The sequence below is a fragment of the Amblyomma maculatum genome, chromosome 1 (genome assembly GCF_055883805.1).
Source record: "Amblyomma maculatum isolate TAMU_Amacu chromosome 1, ASM5588380v1, whole genome shotgun sequence".
Taxonomy (NCBI): Eukaryota; Metazoa; Arthropoda; class Arachnida; order Ixodida; family Ixodidae; genus Amblyomma; species Amblyomma maculatum.
The window spans coordinates 49,759,475-49,782,072 of NC_139344.1; the positions used below are offsets into that span (position 1 = coordinate 49,759,475).

Below are 22,598 nucleotides of genomic sequence, written 5' to 3' on the forward strand. Positions count from 1 at the left end.
CTACTTTGGTCATCTGATGAGAAGAGAGGAGTCGCTGGAGGAAGATTTGATGTTGGGAAAGGTTGAGGGTCGCCGGAGAAGGGGTAGGCAGCGAACGCAATGGTTAGATGGCATTCTCGAGGCATTGCAGATGAAGCTATGTGATGTTAAGAAGATAGTGAGAAACCGGAAAGCGTGGCGTGACATGGTCCATAGGGTCACGAAGAGTCGGACACGACTGAACGCCTGAACTGAACTGATTGGCACATCTCGATGACCCTAGAAAATTTTAATGGCCATTCCCTCAATGGGCATTAAGACTGCCCGTGTGACAGAGGTACAACACTTTGATCAATTGCTTTGCGAAAAGTAACAGTATGGTTTTAATAGGTTCCCCATGACTGTTAGTATGTCTAACGTAACCAAGAGCAAACAAGTGCCACGAATTTAGAATTACTAAATAAAATTATTTCTCCCCATTCCAAGTGACAGAAAAAAGTCAGAAAATGTAAATTAATGCAAATACAATCTCTTCAAAAGTAAATCTGTTATGTCACAACATACTTAGAAGTTATTTTCCAGCCTTGACAATGCCTGTCCCTGAGGCAGAAGTAGAACCAAGCATGAAAAAGCTAGAACCATATGAGCAATTATTCACAGTCACTCATTGCACACTCATGGCAAACAAAATACTGCCTTCATAAAAACCATGTGTTTTCTTCTTCCTTTGGCCTGCACTGCTTGCTCTGTGAATTGCAATGACCAATGCTCCTCAGCTAGCACAAGCATAATTAATTTAGTGATACTACTGGCAAAATGCAATTTGGAATTTTTGAAGTGCTAAAGTTCCACTCCACATTAGAAGTCTATATGAATAAAACTGCATGCAATAAAAAATTGCTACTTTTCTCGATTTCCTTATATCCAAATTTGACTGCTCATTCTAAAGGAGGGCTTACTTGTCAGTATGCTCTCGATCTGTGAATGCTGACAAACTTTCGAACACTTTGAGGGCTTCCTCTGATATCTCAGCTGGTGTGTCACCTCGTTTGGCCTTCTCCACTTCATAAGGTGTCAAGCTTGGATCTTTGAAATACTTGCAAGGGAAAAAACGGTCTCCAGTTACTCCCTTGAAAGAGTCCAATAACGGTTTAAGACATGCAGCAATACTGAGAATGCTTTTCATTTACCTGCAGTGGGGAGAGTTCACAATGGAAAGGATCAAAAGGTGACAAATAGTTCCAAGAATCATCACCAACATCATAGTCCACCTCAACCTGAAAAAAATATTAATCAATATTGAGTGCTGCCAAGGCAGAAACAAGCAATTACAAGAAAAAGTGCCACACATTGCCAATAATTTCATGGGCTCATCATAACTTGCGTGCATTTTGCAAAAAGCACGCCAACAAAGTCATAGCAGCAGCCCACTGCACACGAGATCAATATGCTATATTCTTACAGTGACTTTCAGTTTATATCAGACAAAAATCGGACAAGCATTCCAGTAACTATGAATGGCCTTAATGCAAGGCACCTTAGCTATAATTGCTTTTTTAAGTTAGGTTCAGTTTTAAAACTGATGCTTAGGCAAAAAACCAAACCAAGAAAAATGCACCAGCTGTCGTGCCCAACATAAAAATGCACATGTTGTCAGCCCCTAAACCACCTGATAAAGCAAACCTTTACTAAAGTGCACCTGCTCAAAGTTCTTCCTAGGCGACTCGCGTGAAATCCCAACTCTGCTCCTAGTAAACCTCATGCATTTGGCACCCATTTACACCCCAGTGGCTTGCCCAAAACATCTCAAGTAGTGCACATCTACATCCACATATGAGGCTGAAGGGGTCTCTGATAAAGCAGCTATGAATCAACACCTGCAGCAAAAAAAATCTCACTATGCTCATATAATTAGGCCTACGCAAATATTTTAATGTTTCGAATATCAAAGCGTATAAGGCGACAGTCGACTTGGCCGCCGAAGCAAATAACAGTATTCCAAAGCTCCGATTGTTTTCGAAGTATTTCGAAGTTCTAGAATTCAGAAAATTAACTTTTGGAGGAAGCAGTTCACGGTCTTATGTTTGCTCTAACACCGCTGCAAGATCGCATCGCTCCGAATGGCGGCGGCCGCATCCAAAACTCCGCCTTCGACGGCTGCACGGTTCAGCACGTTACGAGTGTCGTTCACGAGCGCATGTCACGGGGAAAAACCAAGATGCGAAGCGAGCACACCACGGCAGGTACTGTGCTGCGCCCACAGCACGGAAGGCCTGAAAGACGAAGATGACGAAAAAGATAAGAATGAAGAACTACCGCGACGATCGAGACGAATGTTTCGTCTGCGTTGGCTCTCACAGCTGCGATGTCACTAGAAACCAACTTTGAAGCCGACCACAGCTTAAATTTTACACATCCTTCGGCGACAACTGAAATTTAGAGAATAAAAGCAACTTATTTCAGCTACCGCGATTAGAAAGACGGCATCGCGAAGCGTTCCAACGCGTGTGCACAGTTTTCGACGCGAAGAGGACCGTCATTTTCACGCGCTCACGGTCATGACGTAGGGGCGCATTTACCACACTTATCTGCTACCTTTTCACGTGGTTAAGCGCAAATACTCGCCTGAGAATACAATTTAAGCCTGTTCATTAAGGATAGGTACATTCTCTGCCTTGTGCAGCGACACGTCTCACGGTTGGACAGTGCATGCTCACGCCTCGTGCTGGCCCATGCCCCGGTGTACGTACCCCATTACTATTGGTCGATTACGACCAGCGGAACTGTCGACTAAAGCAGCGGAGGCGAGAATGTTTTTGTGCCGTGACGTTTACTTAATTCGGCCTCCGAAATTACACAGCGATTCTGCGGGTAACGATGATGCGCAGAAGGCTGCGTATCTCGACACATCTAGGAGACGTACGCACGCAGTGGGCACGTTGCTCGCTTGCTTCGGGAAGAAAAAAAAAATACTGCAGCCACCGCCAATGCGCTGAAATGCAAGAGAGTAAGTCGTTCAGTAGTTAAGCCGCTTGGCTACTCAACCGGAGTAGCCGGGTTCGGTCCCGATCGCGGCGGCCGCATTTCGATGGAGGCGAAACGCAAAAGCGACGGACAGACTGCATCTATGCTGGGCTATTCAAGGAGATGACAGGGCACACAACATCCTCCCTTAAAATTTGAATTTGTGAAAAATTACTTTTTGCAGCGGTTATTTTCTTGGCTAAATCGATAGCGCAGGAGAACTGGCTGCGTGTGAGCACAGAGGAAATAGAGAAGGGTCTTGTTCATAAGCTGTTCACAAAATTCTTACCATAAATACGCTACATCGTTTCATCTGGTACGCTTTTAGAAAATGACGTCGTTACTGAACTGACACAAAATTAAAGTTTTAACACACCCAAATAATCAGTAATATATATCTTTATATTTATACAAATTGTTCACACTTACAAAGACAGTATATTTCCTTCCTGCACACAATTTCTACTTTTAAAACAATTTTTTTTCATGTATCACACACCTTTGCTGCTTTCAATTTACAGAATAAATTTAAATTTTACAAGAAAGCGTATGAAGCTCGTGCAACTGAGCAGCCGCTGCCGTCATCGGTCAGAAAATATAGGGTGGGTGCTTAAGCCTCACCTTTAAGTGTATAATGGGACAGCGCTGATAGCTTCCATTTGCCGATTCCCCGTACGGTTACTCGTTCGTGTGCATGTACGTTACTTTAAGATAGGGCGACCACTTAAGCCATGCTATCGCATCTGTAAGACGAAGCTTAAGTGCCCTCTTATTTTTATGCAGAAGCAATACCTGCTTGCACAAAGAAACATCTATAAGTTAAAATCTTTCACAGCAATTCAAAAATTAAATGGCATGTGGATTCGTATTAACATGTCTGCTTTTTTAATTCCACTCTTGAGCAAGTGAAGAAAGGCTTTGAAGTTTCTATAAGTGTTTTTGAGCCTTTTGCTGGGAGAGTTTCATGATGAGATCTTCAACGTGAGCCCGCCTGAGAATATGCATCTCCACTCTAAGCAGCGGCAAATTGCTGGTACGTCTGTCGACTATAGCAATCATAATCTCTAATAATTTATTGCTTTTGCCACAGCTTTCAGTGATTATGCTCAAATTAATTAAACACACAACTGACCTCAACATCAGTAAAAGTCAGTTGGTTTACTAGCTGGTACAGGCTGACTCCAATTTAAAAGGCTGCTAGAACCAATTCATTCTACTTGATCCTAACTGGGATCCGCTGACTTCTAGCTGGTAGGCATCTGGAACAAGTTAATGCCAGTTCAGTTCCAGCTGTGACCAGCTGAAATTAATTGAAACCAGTTAGAATGAACTAACACCATTTGGATTTTTTTCCCATCTATTTGGGCAAGAACAAAGTTTTTACTTTGGCGAAATATGAGGCTTGCTGGGATTAAGCGTACGATGTGAAGAACAGATTTTGAAGTATTCAACATTGTAATCCATAAGCTGTAATTTTAAACACGGGATATCATAGAGAGAATGACTAGACTATTTTTTGGACCAAATCTCGAAATCAGCCATTCTTTTCCGGCTCTCGAGGGGCCCCTGAGAACGTAGGGCCCGGTTCATTTAAACTCTTTGAACCCTAGATAATCCGGCCCTATCCCCACCGTGGTCCAACATCTTGATACTGCAGCCGCCGACAAAAATCACCAAACGTGAGAAGTAAGCGCTCACACCCATAAAATAAGTGCCATCGATGCCAATGCTGGTCTAGGGTTAGTCTACGCAGGGCACTTGCCAAAAATTGCAGGTACCGCGTGGTATTCGGGGGCATGACGTGTGCCGCGTGCCGCATGCCACTTCCTGTGCGTGCACGGTGCCTTTGCTACCTTCAAACTTTTGCGTAACGCACAGTATTACGAAAGCGCGATGACGCGCGCAAGGTGTTGATATGACCGTTAGGGTGACAGGAAAAGTGACCGTATGCAGCTTAAGTCAGATAGCTGAGGAAAGAATTGCAGCGTGAGATGTGACGAGTCTGAAATTTCAGCCACGCTTGTACACTTAAATCTGAAATGTGCGACTCGGTGCAGCACAAATTTTGATTATAAATCATGTCTGAAAATTTATCTGCGTCTTTTATATTTAGAATCGCACAGTAAGGGCTTGATACTAAGCTGCTTAGTTCATTTCAGAACATAACTATTGCAAGTTTCAATACATTTTCTACTTCAGTTGACTCAATTCTGAACACATTTTTTGGCAAATGCTAATGAACTCTCTCCTTTTCTACTGAAGTACACTTCCAGTCGCTAACTATCTGGTTTGGTTTGGTTTATGCCACAGAATTTGATTGGTTTGTCGGTTTTAATGTCCCAAAGCGACTCATACTATAAGACACTGTAGTGGAGGGCTGCAGAAATTATGACAATCTGGAGTTCTTTAACGTGCACTGACATTGCATAGCACACAGGCGCCTTACTTTTGGCCTCCATCGAAAAGCGCCCACTTCGGCCGAGATTCAATTCTAAAACCTAGGGCATAGCAGTCAAGTGCTTTAATCACAAAACCACAGCGGCGAGCGAAGCAGTTGCAAATTATTCGTTTCGATTCAAAATATTTGCTTTGCTTTAAATTGTTCGGACAAAAATAACTATTAGCTTCGAACTGAAAATTCACTATATTCACACATGCCTGCTCATAGCACACTGCCACTAAATCGTAGGAATGCATGATGGCAGCAAGCACTTTTTTGAAGGATGCTAAAAGCTGGTGCCATACCGTCGCGGCAGAAATAAATAAATTGGTTTACAGAAAAGGGAAGGCGCAGTATCTGTCACTTTTTTCTGTGGACACCTGAGCCAGGCCGTAAGCGAAGGGCTTCAGAAAGGAGGGAGCGAAAGTAGACAGGACAGTAATTTCGACCACCTGAGTATCTTTAACATGCACTGATATCGCACAGCACATGGACGCCTCTCCATCTGCTTCGCCTCCATTAGTAGTAGAGCATCTAAACCACTGAGCCACTGTGGCAGGGCACATCGCAGCATACTGCGCATGCTTGCGTTCATGATTGATGGATGGAAGAATGGACGACTCTTGCAAAAAAAGATAAAAGAAAGTAATTTCTCCCGCGCAATGCACCCTTTTAATAGAGCAACGAAGTGAAGCCCTAAACCAATGCCCACTTAGAACTTTATGGTAGCAGGCCGCTTCCACACTTTGGCTGAGCAAGAACATGAAAGTCAACACCGGTGCTGTATGTCAGTCTTAGTGCCATGTGCATTTCCATATGTCCTCCACCACTTGGGGATGACCAAAATAAACCACTGCATGCTGCGGACCTTTTTCCATCTGTTTTCATTACGTGAGCTGACAATGGGCCCAGTTACAATAGACAGCTTTAGTATAGCAGGTTTTGCGTGATTGCATGTTCAGCAGTGGAAGCAGGCTTGAACATTTTGGAGCAGCTAAGGGAGCAGTAAAACAAGAGTTTGGGAGAATGATAATTACGTTTTAGAGCATGTTTGTAGGATCGAACACTTTTAATAATTACATTTTCTATTCCTGACATACAAAAAAATCCATTTTCATTCTTTTTTTTTTTTCAAAGTTCAATGCTTGGCTTGACTGTGCATGCATCATTGACAAGGCAAGACAAACAGCCAAAACATGTAAAGATGCTTAAAACCGTACAGCTGACCCGAGCAACAATTTGGAACAACGCTAGCTAATGGAATGCTTTTTTCTATGCTTCACGTCTGAAAATCAAGTCTAGTTAAAAGCTTTTGACCACTTCATAGATTCAGACGTGAAGTTCACCAAAGTACTTTGATGCATACAAGCGCCACCACTAGTTTGGAATTCACATCAATGAGCAGCGCATTTATGCTATCCTGTACACATCCTTTTCGATCCTGTGCTTGCGTCAATAAATTCCTGAGCACTGGTCAGTGCTGCCTGCAAGGAAGATTGACAGCATTCATGGGCAGCCTTTTCTCCTCTTCAGATTATTTACTTCGTAAACTTCTGCCAGTGGCTCCTCATCTTTTTGCTTTAGTGACGCTGAGGCTACCTAAAGTTCAACATGTTAAAGATATGACCTGTATGGCTTTCCAATATTCTTGAAAAAATTTATAGTAATTTGCACCTTCGTGGCATTGTTCTAAAATGCTTCAAGTGTGCTGTTGCTTCATGTAGGTTTGGCACATCTGTTCTTAACAAAGAGGCTCAATGGTGAAGTATGTGCTTGTTTTCACAGCAGAATCATTAGAACAGCTCATGTAGTTCATTACAGACAGAAAAGTTTCCTATACTTCGTCTCACAAGATGTTTGCAGCACTGCAAAGGCAGAGGCACCCCGGTCCAATCAGGACCACACGCACTACAATAGGCAATTGTGCTTTTACGTGCCTCTTACCCCCCAAATTGGCAGGGGTGACAGTAGGAGCACAATTCTCTATTATAGTGCGCAGGGGCGAGGGGCACTTAGGAGCACAACTGCAAGGGCTCCTCTGCCTTTCGCTGTGCTGCAGATATCTTGTGAGACGAAGTACAGGTCCACTTATTATTAAAACCAGGTTCTGCTAAATTTGATGGCAAAGCATTAAGGTTTGGAGTAGTTTTGGAGCAATATTGCATTTTGGAGCATGATGGAGCAGGGAAAGCAGTCTGGAGCAGAATGGAGCAGCGCTTCCACCCCTGTATGTTTAGCGGAATAAGGGGTCTAAAGTGTGCACGTGCAGAATGCTAATGGTGAAATAGCACTAGCATATGCACAAAATTTTCAGAAGTTAGTGTTGTGACTTTCGCATAATTAGTGTAAAAATATGGAGCCATCCTTACGAGCAAGAGCTGCTTTCCTCAGCTGAATAGGAAGTCGTTACGGTCCTTGGTGTTGCTGCCGCCTTTCGCTAAGACTTACCTTGCTTTGGCGACCAAGTTGATGCTGTAATTCAGAACAGTTTTGGAGGCAGACTCCTGATTCTAGCCTACCAAAGCCTAATGGAGCTTCCATCTGCTATGCTACTATATGCAACTGTTGAGAATGGTGGAGCTCTGATGGTGTTTTATGGATCGTATAAACTGGAATATAGGTCGAGATTTTTTCTTGAAAAAAGGAAGCTAAAGTCGCCCCTGGTCTTACATAGGGGTCTTTAGCAAAATTTGAGGCACAGTCTGGCAACATGTGGCATGCCTGTTCGCAAACGAACAGCCAAAGCCGTATCGGCATCCTGCAGTTGCTTTTTTTTTTATTCCTGGTGTATCTGTCTCCACATGCACTCTTTCATTCGACTTATAATAGTATATAATGCCTCTTTAGCAATGAATAGCGGCATGTGGAGGCAGTTTACAGTGGCTATCCAGAAAATGTTGGTGTTCGGCGAAGTGAACGGCAACATGACTGCTCATCAACAGTTCAGCGTTTCAGAAAGAGCGTGCGGTGGCGTGAAAAAGATCAGCTGTTCACGTGCTAACTTTCAAGAAATACTGCATAAGCATCACACTTGGATGGAACTACATGACGCACTTTGGGAGGTGGTGAGGGGCAAAGAGTCATCTTCCGATGATGCTGCCGAAAGTTTGGAGCGAGGCCGTAAGCTTCGATGATGCAGGAACACAGCCGATATTTTAAACACAGTCGAACCCGGATATATCGAACACGAAGGGGATCGTGAAATACAGCCGACGACTGATTTTTCAGACACCCAATTTTTCGGACATGCTTGATTATTCTGACTTTTTCCCGGCCCCAGGACATGCCTTACAAAGTCTATGTATTACGCGGCTCAAAATTTCGGACACTCTAGAGAGGGCTATTCAACTTTTCGGACATCCCAAGCGTCAGCCGGGCCAACTGCCACACAATTTGAGCGGTGTCGCCCCCATCTTGTTTGTTTACTTTTTCCTTCGATAGCCTTGAAACTGGTGCCGGCCTTGCGTGCCGCTCCTCAGCTTAACTGACGCTGGATCGAGGCTATGTTATTTGTCTAGCAGCTTCCGCTTCCGGAATAACATCGCCGCTCGCTGCCGGAGTGCTTTTTTTTTTCTCTTAGCTTGATCGCTTCGATTGCCTGTTCTTCTGTGTGCTTGCTGTGCGTTTCACGTGCGTTGCCGAGCATAGCGAGTAGGCCTAGCCGTGGTCGTGCTGATGCGAGAACTACGTTCTGTCGCTACTGTGGCTCGCATTTAATTGAATCAGCTTTAGTTGTTCAAGAAGCTGTTTCCGGATTTTATAAGGAGCTTTTTTTTTTTTTTTGCGTGCAACGCAACAGCAAGAAGGCACTCAACGGAGTCGGTGTTGTGATCCAGTGGTTGATGGTGGTGGAGTGCATCGACAGTGGGATAACCTACTCTGTCGGTTTGCTTGAAGCACTTAGTATGCTCGCCCATGCGTGGAAGTCGGTGGCACCCACAACGCTGCGCAATTGCTTCCGCCACGCGGGATTTGTGCTGAATGACGAGTCGGCTGCCTTGGACGAGGAGAGCATCGTCGAGCAGCTGTCAGGCAGTGAGCAGCTCATTGGCGACCTTCGCATTGTTGAAATTCTATCGACCATCTCGTTTTTAGAGTTCACAGACGTGGACCACGAGTTGGAACTGTGCGCTGGGCTCACAGATGCAGAAATTATTCACCAAGTGCTTGCAGAATCTGAGAGCGATGACGATGATGACTCACCTGCAGCAGCACAGCTGACGCAAGCTGATCTGATGCAAGCGGTCGCAACCCTTTTGTCGGCTTACAGCGGCACCACGACTCACGCCGAAATTCAAGCGGACCTGTTAGCACGGAAGCGGAGTGTGGTGCAGAAAAGCATTCATGACATTTTCCAGTCTCAGAGTCAATAATAGGCAATAAATTGAGCTTTTTTGTGTACATTTGTTTTTTCGGACATTATCGCGGTCCGTTGAGAGTCCGAAAAATCGGTCGTCGACTGTAGTTCGATATATAGATAATTCAATATACAGAAATCGGCTTGAAATGCCACTTGTGATTGTAGCAAAAAAATAAAAAAAACTTGCAAAACAAAAGAAAAGCCCTGCCTCTTCTTAACGTCTGCAGCCGCCATAGCTTACGCTGCGCCGCAAGTTCTGCACAAATAAGAACGACTCTCCCAAAAGAAAAAAAAATTGCTACTTCCCCCAAATGTTCAGCACGACGGCAAGGATGAGCGACTCCCGAAAAAAAAGAAAAAGAACTGCCGCTGCTTAGCGTCCGCAGCCGCCGTAGCTTAAGCACGTTCAGCACGACGACACGAGACATGCATCGCACGCACACAGAGCGTTCACAACACACACTGGAGAAGCGTCTACCACGGGCCAAGCTGGCTTGTCCGCACATGCGTAGTGTGTGCTGCTGCGAACGAAGACCGGGAAAGAGAGAGGAAGGAGAGAGAGAAAGCTCTGCAGAAGAGTGGGCACGCCCTTGCGCTTCACTCTATCACGTTTTTCCCCTCTCCCGAACACCACGGCTGCATTGGTTCTCTCTTGTCCCTTCGCGCAGATGGCTTGCAAACGTCACATGCTAGCACGCCAGCGATAACTGCAGACGTGCGCGCCTTTGGGAAAGGGCGCGGCACTGCCCTAGACCAGCCGTCGCCGAACTGTGCCCCCTCATTAGTTCCGCGTGTGGCTTGAAAACGACGGCCGAGGGTGTTGCGATCGTCTTTGGGGAAGGCGCACCGTCCAATGCGTGGTGCGCAGTTCGATATATCGGACGACCAGTGAAATTGAGCTCGATATACAACGCAGCTTTCCTATATTTTTACATGGGATATTCAAGAGGATATTCCGTGAGTTCGATATAATCAAAATTCGAATTATCCGGGTTCGACTGTATATCTGCTTCACTTTTTTTTTTCTCTTTTTTTTTTATCACTTCAAGGTAAAGGGGTCGACCTATATTCCCACTTGACCTATATACAGTTCATACGGTATTTGAACAATTTAATATGGCAATCTATATTGAATTCACGAAAATATTTCCAGCCTTGCATGTCATCCGAACGAAAGTATGTTTGTTTTAGTGGTTTCTACTTCTTACTCCTTTAACTAGATGGTGCCACTTGACTGACGTTTCTTATTGCATATAATTTCAGTTGCTGCTGCATACTGCTTTGGAATTTTAATTGCAGAAATGAATATTACTGCAATAACTGGCTTTAAAAGATCCTCATATACAATACTTTCCCAACTTAGCCGTACAGTAGTCGACCGACTTTTCGAACTCCAATAATTTGGACTTCATTCAGGAACTGTCATGCGGCCAACAGTAGCGTGTACATTTTCACGACCGATATTTTGGACCCTATGGTGTCCAAAAGTTTGGTTTTTCGGACCAAATTTGGTGCAAGCAATACTGTGGAGATCGTTTTTTGGCAGAAGGCTCTTTTCTTCGTCATCACTTAGACGTGAGCGGCCGTTGTTTTCGCAAACAAGCGGTTTTACAAGGCTGTGAAAGCTAGGTGAAGCAGTCATTTGGACAGACTAGCTTGGCGCTTTGTTAATCGTCACCAATTGAGGCAACAGCAATAAGCGAATGCTTGACTTTTCCATCGCGGCAACCTACAAAGAGCACGCAATCAGATCAAAAATGGAACGTGAGCACTGTCCGCGGCGGCTCGCTTCGACGCCACCCATGGGGAAGGGAGCGGGAAGAGTCCGGTGTATTCATGATTCATGGGAACTCTCATTCCGGTCGCTTTTTTCCTGCGAGTTCCATCTCGAAGTCTTGGCTACCGTCGTTCAACATGTAAACAGAATGTTATTGCTCCACACAGTGCGTGCATTCGTTCGCAGCGTGACCGACCGCGTCGCAGTATGTCGTGAAGTGGCATGGACGTGGTGAAAGCATGACTGGCCAAGATATTCTAACTGAGGGGTTATAGTGGTTACAGCTTAGCATGATTCACTTCTGCAGGGCACCACTGCGCATGCAGTGACCATTTTGAGCGAGTTTCATGCTTCCCGGCGGCGTGCACACCTGCCGTGTCTACACCAGCCAGCTTGAGCGCACTGGCGGCCGCACCAGCCATATCGAATCAAGCAAGCGCGTACGCATGGGTGGCGCGTGGAAGCCGATCACAGTAGCAGATTGCGCTATGCTATAACTCCCTGTTATCGGCATATACACGAAACATGGGGAGCAGCAAAGTTTGTGATTTTTAAAGCTGATTTTTTTGCAGGAAAGTTAATATTTTTTTCATGGGAACAAAATGTAGTGCACTTAAACAAGGACAGGGAAAGAAGACACTTTCTCCGTCCTTGTCTTGGTGCACTACATTTTGTTCCCTTCAATCATGTACCAACAAGCCCAAGCATCTACCCTTCTAATTTTTTTTTATGTTCACAGATTTTTCAGACTGTTTGATTATTCGGACTATTTCCCGAGTTCCTTCAAGTCCGAAAAAATAGGCGACTGTAGTAGCAACCATCCATTAAGGGCCTTTTGCCTCCATCCAAAGTAGACCACGTTTAACATTTTCAGAATGCTATGCTAAAACTCTATTAGGGGATAAGTTGTTTGTTTGTGGCATGCTAACATAATTTTCCTTAATTCCACAATCACACTAACGCTTTACTAAAGCTCTCTAATGATGCCCACCTGCACAAAATATATTCATGCTGAGTACTGATTGAAAAATTATCTGAGAAAATATTTTTTTCCACAAGTGCTGGGTGCTGTGTGACAGATGTAGCATTATATATTGCGCCCGAAAACTTTGTTCTTAAAAAAATACAAACTTTTTTGTGCATGCTTGGCATAGATTACTTGTATTTTATCATAATGTAGCAGCATGTAAAAGGATTTGCCCTTCGATGCAGTTTGGCACAATTGGCACAGCAATCACACCACTGCAATTAAAATTCACTAGAACCCTTCAGCCACATTTACAACTTGCTACACTAAAACTCGTGTCATAATCAAAAATAATTATTGCAGATGTAGAGTAAACACAAACACAATATTCAGCTGTCCAGAGGTCAAAGAAGTGGCATGTTAAACCTGGTAACAAGAGCAACGCAATACAGCAATACCATCAGAAACTTGTTGACTGCTTGCCCTGTTAATAGGAGCATAGTGACAAGGCCCCAAAAACCTATGAGCAATGAGTCCTTAGCAAAAGATTTAAGTTAACCCTCCTCAACACAAAGAGCCCGCAGATTTTGACAGAGCATCTACTGGCTGCAAAGTTGACTTGCAGAAGTGGGCAAAGTGCCCATGGTAGGGCACTGTCACCATCATCATGCACATCAAAGAAGCTTTTTTTAATCACAAACATGTCAAGAACTACCACTGAGGCAAAAAGAGCCCTTTAAATAACCCACAATAACTCTTCTAGGAAACTGTCTGTGTATAAAATGAAATGAAAAAAAACTTGCCAGGCCAATTTCATTGTCTCCGTCTGAAAGATATGGCTCATCCTCACTTGAAATTGCTTCAAAACCATTGTCATCATCATCGTCGCCCATGTTGGCAAGTGGCGTCCTGTCACCTTCCTCATGGAAACCACCCGTGAAGTGCTCGGGAGAGCTGTCGGAGACGTTTTCATACAGGTCATCATCTTCCAGAAGGCCGCCATCAATCGGCTCCGTTGGAATCACGGTGGCAACTGGCACTGGAGACACTGTCGGGATGGTGGGAATAGGGACAGCATTGGCCATTATCGGGGGTGTTCTTGGTGCACCTGGTCGTATTTGTGCCTGCTTAACTGAGGAGGGCTTGGCTGGAGATTCCGGCTCGTCTGGCTCTTCCTCTTTCGGAGTGCGCGGACCTCGAGGCGTCACCGCACGAACGTCGTCCAGATCGTCATCACCTTCGTCCGGCGATTGAGTGGCACAAGGTGAGCGAGGGGGCGTCATGGGTGGCGTCTTGGGTGGCGTACGTGGCCGGGGTGAATGAATTGGTGGTGAGGCAGGCCGTGGCAAAGGTGGCGTCGATGGCCGCCTGGGGTCAAGGACTCGTATAATTCCCTCACTGCTACTTCTCCTCCTGCAAGTGTGAAAGGCAGGCTACATCAGCAATAAAAGGCTCGGGCACACTTCTGAAATGGATTAATACGGCAAGCCTGCTTTCATCCTTTCAAGAGCATTGCCATTAGTTGCAAGCAGTTAGCAATGTTTACTGACCAGAAGTACAAGTGCACTAAAAGTCAAAATATCTTTTATACATAATTCCCAGGGGCACGCACACATACATTAAAGAATATGCACAGCCAATCTGGTCCTCATGTGATGTAACAGGTACATGAAATATTATGCTTCCAATGTGCTGAGCAAAATTAACAGCAGAATAATGGACTGTATGACGTAGTACACAAATGAAATTACAGCTGAAAGTACCTTGGGTCCTCGTGCTCTTTCTGATGAGTGCTGTCCCGACGTTTCCCTCCACTGCCACTGCTCTCCCTGCCAGGGCTAGAAGCTTCTGCAGCATGGTCCGATTCACGCTTAATTGGTGGAGGTGTGTATCTATCCTGCAGACAATACCACTAAGTAAGCAACATACAATACTAATCCCATGATATTTTTAAACAGTTCATGAGAAATTACTGTATCATTCAAAACTGCATTATTCAGAAACCTATACAAATAAAGCATAAAATATGCAACCAGCCAGATTTGCGTTCACCTGAAGAGAATTCTGGAGGCAGTAATAGTACTGAACTGATATTCTTTTTCTAACATCCTCCAATGCCTGTGAAGCTAAAACAACAATGCTTCTAATGGTCAGTGTGTAGAGATTCCCAATGCTCATGAAATGCTCGTGAAAAAAACGATGCTCGTGAAATAAAGACCAATTATTTTGCTTGTGTTACCGAAATGGTTCAATTGAAACGTAACAATATTTACAGATACTAACCCACTACAGAAAGTTACAATTTGAGAATGCAGCAAAGGCGTTGCCTTCAAACTTATATTACTATTTTTCTGGTTCTCTGGCATATAAAAGAGCCATTAAACCAGTGCTAGGAACGAGGAATTCCACTTTTGAAGCAAGCTCTCAAGGATAAAACACCTCCATGGTCGTAAGTCTCTTGTGAAATGACCAGAAAACAGAATGTTTTGTTTAATAACGGCCAGGTATCGAACAGCTGTGTGGTCGATTCGTGGAGAAATCACATAAAGGAAATTAATGAAAATCTTGATGATACGAATCTAGTTGATACGAATTTCGGAATAATATGCATTCATAAAATTCCCCCGCCAGAGCACACTGTGTACAATGTGCCGAATTTCGGGTGTTCTGAACACTTTCCTGCGGAGCTACATATCATACTGTGCAAACTGTGACCAAAGCCTTGAGCTTGACACGCTGGCTGCACATCGTCGCATCTGTGATAGCCAGCCGCGCTGTACGCACCGCGAGCAGTTTGTGCCGGCGTGTGGCCCATGCATTGCCGCCATACTCGCTACAGCCTGTTGCACTTTATATGCAGCCTGAAGTTAGCCGCGAGGCACAGTCAGCTAATCGACGACATCGTGACGGCAGTCCCGCTATGCACTGCAAAGAACTGGTGGCAATGCATGCGGCGGGCGTACACAACGCACGGAAATCGCCGATCTCCTGTCAGGCGGTACGCGCCACAAGTGGCGACATGTGGCCCTGCAGCCGTAAATATGTATTTAGTCCTGAAATGAACCCACTCACATAATCTATCCACCGCCCACTTTTTCCACTGAGAATTTAAAAAGAAAAGACTAAGACTAAGAAAGCAGTAGTCGTGGACGAGACTGAATCGTTTCTCTGTTGCTGTTCACGTCGCACCTTCTTCTCCACCGCCTTACATCATCGCTTTGCAAGTTTCTCTTCTCGCTCTTCAGGCGTTTGCATCGCTTGTTTCGCTCTCTCAGCTTCATTTTTCCGATGTGCCGCATCTTCACGGTGGGCAATGTTGGCAAGATGAGTAGATTTGGCTTGTAGGCGAGCTTAGCTAGTGCTTGAGATAAACACATGGTGTGTTTATTTTTTGTCATTAGCTCTTGTGGGTAGGAGGGGGGGAGGGCAGAGGCAAACTTGGCAGAGTGCCACCGCCCTTCACCGGAGTGCCGGCAGTGGCTTCCTCGACTCTTTCTGGTTGTGCAAGTCTGGTTTTCCACACATTCGCTTCATCATGCCAAGATTGAGGCAGGTGCCCTCCATTGTCCCAAAATCACATCGCCTCCATTGCCACAAAATCATCGGAAAGCGTGATAGCAGCTAACACATTTTGAAGCAAACACATTTGAAGAATTTGGCTTTTCCTAGCCGCTTGCGAGTCTGGTGGTGAAGCTAGCAGTAGATATCTCAAGGAGCGATGATAAAAAAAAAAAAGAATATTCCACAATATTCGTGCCTTGGCTCCAGTTTTAGCACTAGTAGAGGTGCAACAGCTCAAATAGGATTTGTAGCAATTTTTGGAGCAGCAAAATCTTAGTTTTGGAGCAGTAAAATCCATATTTGGAGCAGCTCAGGTGAAAAACAAAAAACAAATACTGCACTTTGCAGCACAAAATTTAAATTTTGGAGCCAGAAAAAGAAACCTTACTTTTCACACAAAAAAAAAAAAAAAATAAAGAGGTGTGCGTATCGAACCGTATGAATGCAATCCAAAGGAAATCTAGCGAGGGCCACCTATCAACGGCGCTGTTGGTAAATGAGCAGTTTGTACTGCAAGGCATGCTATCACACTAAAAAAACATAAAAAAAGTATGTTAGCCATAAAACCGAGAAGGTTATTTTTGTCAAACTTCAGGGCCCGAAAAAAAAAGGGAAAAGCTAAAGAATATGCATAGCGCAGTTTGACAATCACGGGATCTTATCTTGTTCGCAAGATTCATAAAACAATGTTTTATAGCCTGTGAAATCCACAGCTTGTGTCGTGCGAGGGCAGCTCCAGAAGAGCTCAATTTGAAGCTGTGACTGCGATCAGCCTGTGCCCAAAAGCGAATCCAGTAAAAAAAACAATGCTAATTCAAAAGCAGACACAGAAAAAGACAAAAGAAAAACAGCAACCAAAAGGCAAGAGGGCAAATGCCAAAAGCAGATAAGAAAGCAAGTGGTAAGCAAAGAAAACTGACAAGGGAGCGCCGTGATTTACGCTTTCTATGGGCTGGCGATGATTTGCTGGTTTTAGACACGATATTTTGATTAAGGGGAGGTAGGCAATGACTCGGGATTATATATTTCATGCACAAAGCAGACTTTATAGTGTTTCGACGTTCCAGCATCCATAAATGTTAATTTTGGCAATCTGGGGCTCCACTGTGGAGTTATGGAATTCAATGCTGCTGAGCATTTCCCTACCTGCTAACACCCGAAATAAATTTCCTAAGTACCACCTTAGCATTAACATAGAAGCCATAACTGATGCATCTCCTACACTATCTGATGGCGGGAAAGTGAGTCTATCAATGAAACAGTATCAGAACGGCCTTGATGTACAGGGTGGTCCACTCTAAGTGCGAACACAGCCCCGTGTGGCCGCGCTCCGCGGAGCGCCAGCGGATCCGGCGCGTTCGCGCATCGAAGCAAAGCCGCGCAGGCGCACAGGGGCCCGGGGGAGGAGCTTCTTGTCGTCTGCTACCGCGCTGGCGCGCACATCGCTTGCATTGCTGGAAAGCAGACGACACGAAGCTCCTCCCCCGGGCCCCTGTGCGCCTGCGCGGCTTTGCTTCGATGCGCGAACGCGCCAGATCCGCTGGCGCTCCGCGGAGCGCGGCCACACGGAGCCGTGTTCGCACTTAGAGTGGACCACCCTGTACATGAATGGCTCAGCAAAATACCGAAAACTTCCAGCCGCATAAAAAACTAGAGCTATACCCATTAAAAGCATGCAGTGCCTAACACACAGTGCTAAGTATTGCTCCAAAATCACAAGTGATGCAACAACTGTTTTCCTAGTCCGACACAGTAGCAGTGCACGACCGTTACAAACGGCCTCTTTTACGTTATGAAGATGCTTCACCAGATGGGCTGTGTTTTGTGCAGTGAAGCATCCTCAAACCGCAATGGTTCAGCATACCCAATGAATGGAAGAAGCACATAGAGGGAAGAGAGAAAAATAAGAGTACACGCTAGAACGGCGTGACACGCCGTCTCAAAATAAAACTAAGAGGCCAGGGATAGTGCCTGAAACGTCGTGACTGGCCATATCACGGCCACTGAATGTTGCCCCTGAGTATGGCAAACTTTTGCGGCTAATCGGGGCATATTGACGCAGCGTGGCGCAAATTTAACACACAACAAATTTAACACGCTTATGGCGCAGCTTGGTGCAGAAATATGCAGCTGTATCAAAATGGCACAATTGGTATAGCTGTTGCACAACTACACTTGGCTTCACCACACAGCTCACGAGTGAGCAAATAATAACAGTTCGCCGAATAACAAGATTGTCTGGTGGCCATCGAGTAGTGGCGAATGTGCACCCCCGACCAAAAGGCTTTGATAATGGCCGATTTCTTTTCAAAAGAAATTCTTTTTCCGTAACTTGGCTCTGTGAAACCAGTAGGACATTTGTGCTGCCAAGCACATTACTAAACAGCTCTAACTTTGACAGCCTGCGGCAGAAACAAACAAAACTGCACATAGAACCAGAGCAGCACAGCACACTTCCAGTGGGCTGTGTACAGGTGCGGATATAAGTAAACGAAGCAAGCTTTTCCGTTCAAATTAAAATCATGCCTTCTGTGTAGGAGATAAGAAAACATTATTTATCCAAAGGGCACTGGTGTCTACTATCGGTATGCACACACAACTGCCAGTTTTTATTATGCAACACGTGAAAAATTTTTGACAGAAATGGCGTGCTCCGTTTACTTTTGTCCACACCAGTGCAGCGACGATGTTGGAGAATGGGGAACTCCAAAGGACTGGCAACCTTGCCAAAACACAGTGGGGGGGCGCAGTGGACCACAAGTACTGTGCAGTGTGGCATCATTCAGCGGGCCACATAAATAATGTTCAGCAAAGGAAGCAGCACCAGCATCAAAGCACTTTCACAAACTGTCCATGCAGGCCTCCCTTCAGGTGACACACATTTTCATTGTGATTTGTGTAATTCTTGACAAAGCAGATTTTTTGCACAGTGATTCCAATTTGCCACATCGAAATGGAACGCATGCGCTGGGCACGTTACAAATTGACACGATCGGCGTGAAATGGCCAGATGGATTTGTCGGAGGCTATTTCAAGGGATCTGGAAAACTTTTCTAATTATTCAAGGTTCGAATTAGCAAATGACCTAAAAAAATCTGACAAGAACTGCCTGCGTCAAAGTATACTTATTTGGCGAAAGACTAGGCAATGGTTGCCTGCTTTTGGGATGAAACGAGTGCAACAATGACTATTTTTTGCATTTCCATCTCAGGCATCATTGTGCGGTGCAGTACTGGCGGCGCCCTCCCGCAAGAGGCTGCATGTGAGGAGGCTTTACCGCAGAATGCATGAACGGTTCTTGACGCGGCAGGCAAAAAGCTCATAAAAGCAAAACCAAATGGTTGACATCTTAGAGACTAGGCCATCCACTCTTTGTCACTCATGTTGCTTATGTATGTTGGAGATGCACAATCGACTCTGCAGCACAGCATGCAGTTCAGGTTTGAGAAAAGCCATTTCCATGATTGCTTACTGCCAATGATACCTGGTTGCAGCCAGCCTTCAGGAGCCCGTTCAAATTAACTGGTGCAAGAGCCATAGCCTTACACTGCTGCTGACTGCAAGAAAGTTTGAATCATCACGACTTTTGAATTCACGGGGTCAAATTGATCAACATTTACTGTATACTCCGTCTCACAAGCTGTTTGAAGCACTATGGAAGCTATGGTGATCTGGGCCAATAAGAATGTCGTACACTATATATGTAGCTGCATTCCTATGCGCATGTCACCCCTACCAATTTGCCAGGTGGCTCCATCCATGCATTAAAAGGTATGCTAGTAAACGGCAAACATCCAATGAATGGCCAACAGACCACACAACCAACTTGGCCGATGATATGTTGATGAATGGCGGCATATCCCTACGTAGTAGCAGCTCTCCACAGAGCTTTACCTGTCGATTTCACTAATGATTGGAATGGACTGTGTATTTAAAAATTCCCGTTCAAAGTATGTTTTCAATTACTAAGTTTTATTGAAAAATTCACTTTCACAGCTGAAATATTTGAGGGACTACTTTCTGTGTTTCTGGAGCCTGCAATGGATGACAGATCTGTACAGACAATAGTGCTGCAAACAGCTTGCGGGACAGAGTATAGCTAAGTTTTGGACGTCACACAGAACAGGGAGGGCCATGTCATCGGCTTGTTTTTATACGTTTTATACCTTTGTTCTCCATTCCCTCACTGTTCTGGAGGTAATGCAGGCCCGTGACTTGGCTGCCCTATAGCAAGGGCCTTGTGCTAGGCACCAGACTGCCCAGGTGCACATAGCTTGAATTATCAGTGGTGAAGCCATCTCGTGCTCGAAAAAATGGGGTTATTTATATCAACATCTCTATGGACCCTGGCCAGACCAGGTTATACAGTTTGAATTACCCAAAAATTCAAATTACTGCAAGTTCAAATAATTGCGTGTACAAAACTTCACACCCTAAAAATGAGATATCAAATTTGCGGGCTTCTACAAGAGCTTCCAAAGCAGATGACTATTACATCATTTATTATTTTGTTAAAACCTCTTCCTTAAAGCAAGGTTAGACTGCATTAATTCTATGCAGCCAGCAATATGCGTGTTCATATGAGTTCGGTGCCATGCAGGCAGCTGACACGACAAGCCTCTATTTTTTACATCAAAGCTTGGCTAATTTATGGCAGAGACTGTATAGAACTCCCATAGTTGGATACAGCTCAAAAAAACAGGCTTTTTCCCCTCAAAGGACCCCTGCGGTCAGTGGCGTTGACCAATTATCATGATGCAACAGTTAATCTGATTAAGTCGTTGGGGGTGAACCCCGTTTCATCTGCCCACACCATGCATTGTCACACTAGCAGGTTTAAAGGGATTATCTATGGTGTGATGGGAATCAGTTGACGCCTTTAGCTGGTGGGTCTCCATTGAAGGGCATTTTCCACACTTTTCTCGAGTTGTAGTATACGACTATAGCAGCATGCAATGCACATTGGCCAGGCAAACTATGGAGGGGCATGAAGGTAGAAGTGTGCCTTCAAATGCCTCTGCTCCTAAGGCAGCAATAGATGCAACTTTCTTATCAACACAATTATGTGCTGAGAGCAGTAGGCACACTTTCCACAGGCCAACTTGTTACATAGGGCTCCTTTTTGCATAATTAGGTGCCCCATTCACATTACAGCCCTTGCTCTGTGAAATGGCACTTTTCAGCTACCAACATACTAAAATTTTGGTACCGCGCTTATTTCAGAAACCCATTTATCCCCAAATATTATTTCTAATTTTATGACTTCAAGTCAGCGAAGACTAACTGTACTTTTTTACAGCAAACTGGTGAAAAAAATCTTGCCATTCCGTAAAAGTGCAGTGCAGTGGATGCTATAGCGTACTGACACATGCTGTTCTCGGGAACAACAGATGTCAAGCAGACTATAGTGAAAAGCTACTTTTGCATCTAATAGACTTGTGCAACAGGCCTTTTTTTTTTTTTTTTTGAAACTCATAGCCACTGGGTGAAACCATGAAAAAAAGGGCTGGTAAAGGAAACATGAAACTTCTCATGTAAAAAACAAGACTCCTCTCCAGCACGTTTCTGTAATAAGGGTTCCAACCCTATCACAGAACTCGTGCTATAAATATGCTACAAAAAATAACAAATAAAAGCTTTCGAACACAGAAACAGGCAGCAGAGTTTGATTGAAAGACGATGGAAGACGATGCAACTAATGTAATCGAGGATAGTGGCAACAGCATTTGTGACTTCCTGGGGCAGGAGTACGTGCCTATTTGGACATATGTGCCTACTTAGTGGACACTTTCGAAACACAGGGCCAGATAAGCATGCAGATGAACGGTTTCAGAACACAACACCCTTAGAGTGCTTTTCTTGCCTTCGAGTCTGGGGGAGAAAGGAAGCGTGACGACTGCTGGCTGCTCTTTGACGACTGGCCTGCCTTTTGCTGTGAATGAGCCTCCTGCGTATAATGTCCACAAAGAAACCGTAAGCAAGTGCACAGATTGCATAAAAAGCCCCACAAGGAAGATCCACTCCCACTGGTGAAACAGCAGTTTCGTGCACACAACACAAAAGCTACAGGCAAACAAAGCATCACTGATGGCAGCAACAGGAGTCTGGAATACCTTTTAGTACCACCGCATAAAGCTTTCACTTAATGTTTCCTTGTAGTTAATCCCTTTCTGCAGCTGGCATAAGCTGGCATGAGATTGGTCACCCTGCTGCATCCCTCCCAGCACATTTGAGGATGCCCTGGTGGCTCTTCTTTGCCACCAAGATGCGTCTCTACTACACAAAATAACTCTAAACTCTCTACTTCCATAGCCTGGTAGAGCTCTTCCCACTTTCGTAAGGCCCTGCCTCCTTGCAGGCAATGCTGAACTTCCTTCCTTCTCGCCTCCTTCTCTTTAATGGCGATGTCGATGCTGATGCTCCATCATTGGATATGCTCTGCCCATAGTCTGGAATAGACCCCGCCTTAGCATTTCGATGAGGGGGTTGA

At 44.8% G+C, this 22,598-nt stretch overlaps 1 protein-coding gene across 7 annotated transcripts in view; it reads right to left on the reverse strand.

Annotated features, from left to right (window-relative positions):
• The window catches only part of vir (VIR_N domain-containing protein), a 228,572-nt gene that overhangs the window by 147,436 nt on the left and 58,538 nt on the right, over positions 1-22,598 (reverse strand). For 6 of the 7 annotated variants that reach the window (XM_084588113.1, XM_084588112.1, XM_084588108.1 and 3 more), the window contains 5 exons: positions 21,972-22,055; positions 14,311-14,444; positions 13,351-13,960; positions 1,170-1,256; positions 939-1,075 (listed from right to left, as the gene is read on the reverse strand). In XM_084588113.1, coding sequence (XP_084444239.1) covers positions 939-1,075; positions 1,170-1,256; positions 13,351-13,960; positions 14,311-14,444; positions 21,972-22,055 — 1,052 coding nt within the window. The remainder of the gene's footprint in view (positions 1-938; positions 1,076-1,169; positions 1,257-13,350; positions 13,961-14,310; positions 14,445-21,971; positions 22,056-22,598) is intronic. The other variant, XM_084588114.1, reaches the window with a different exon arrangement.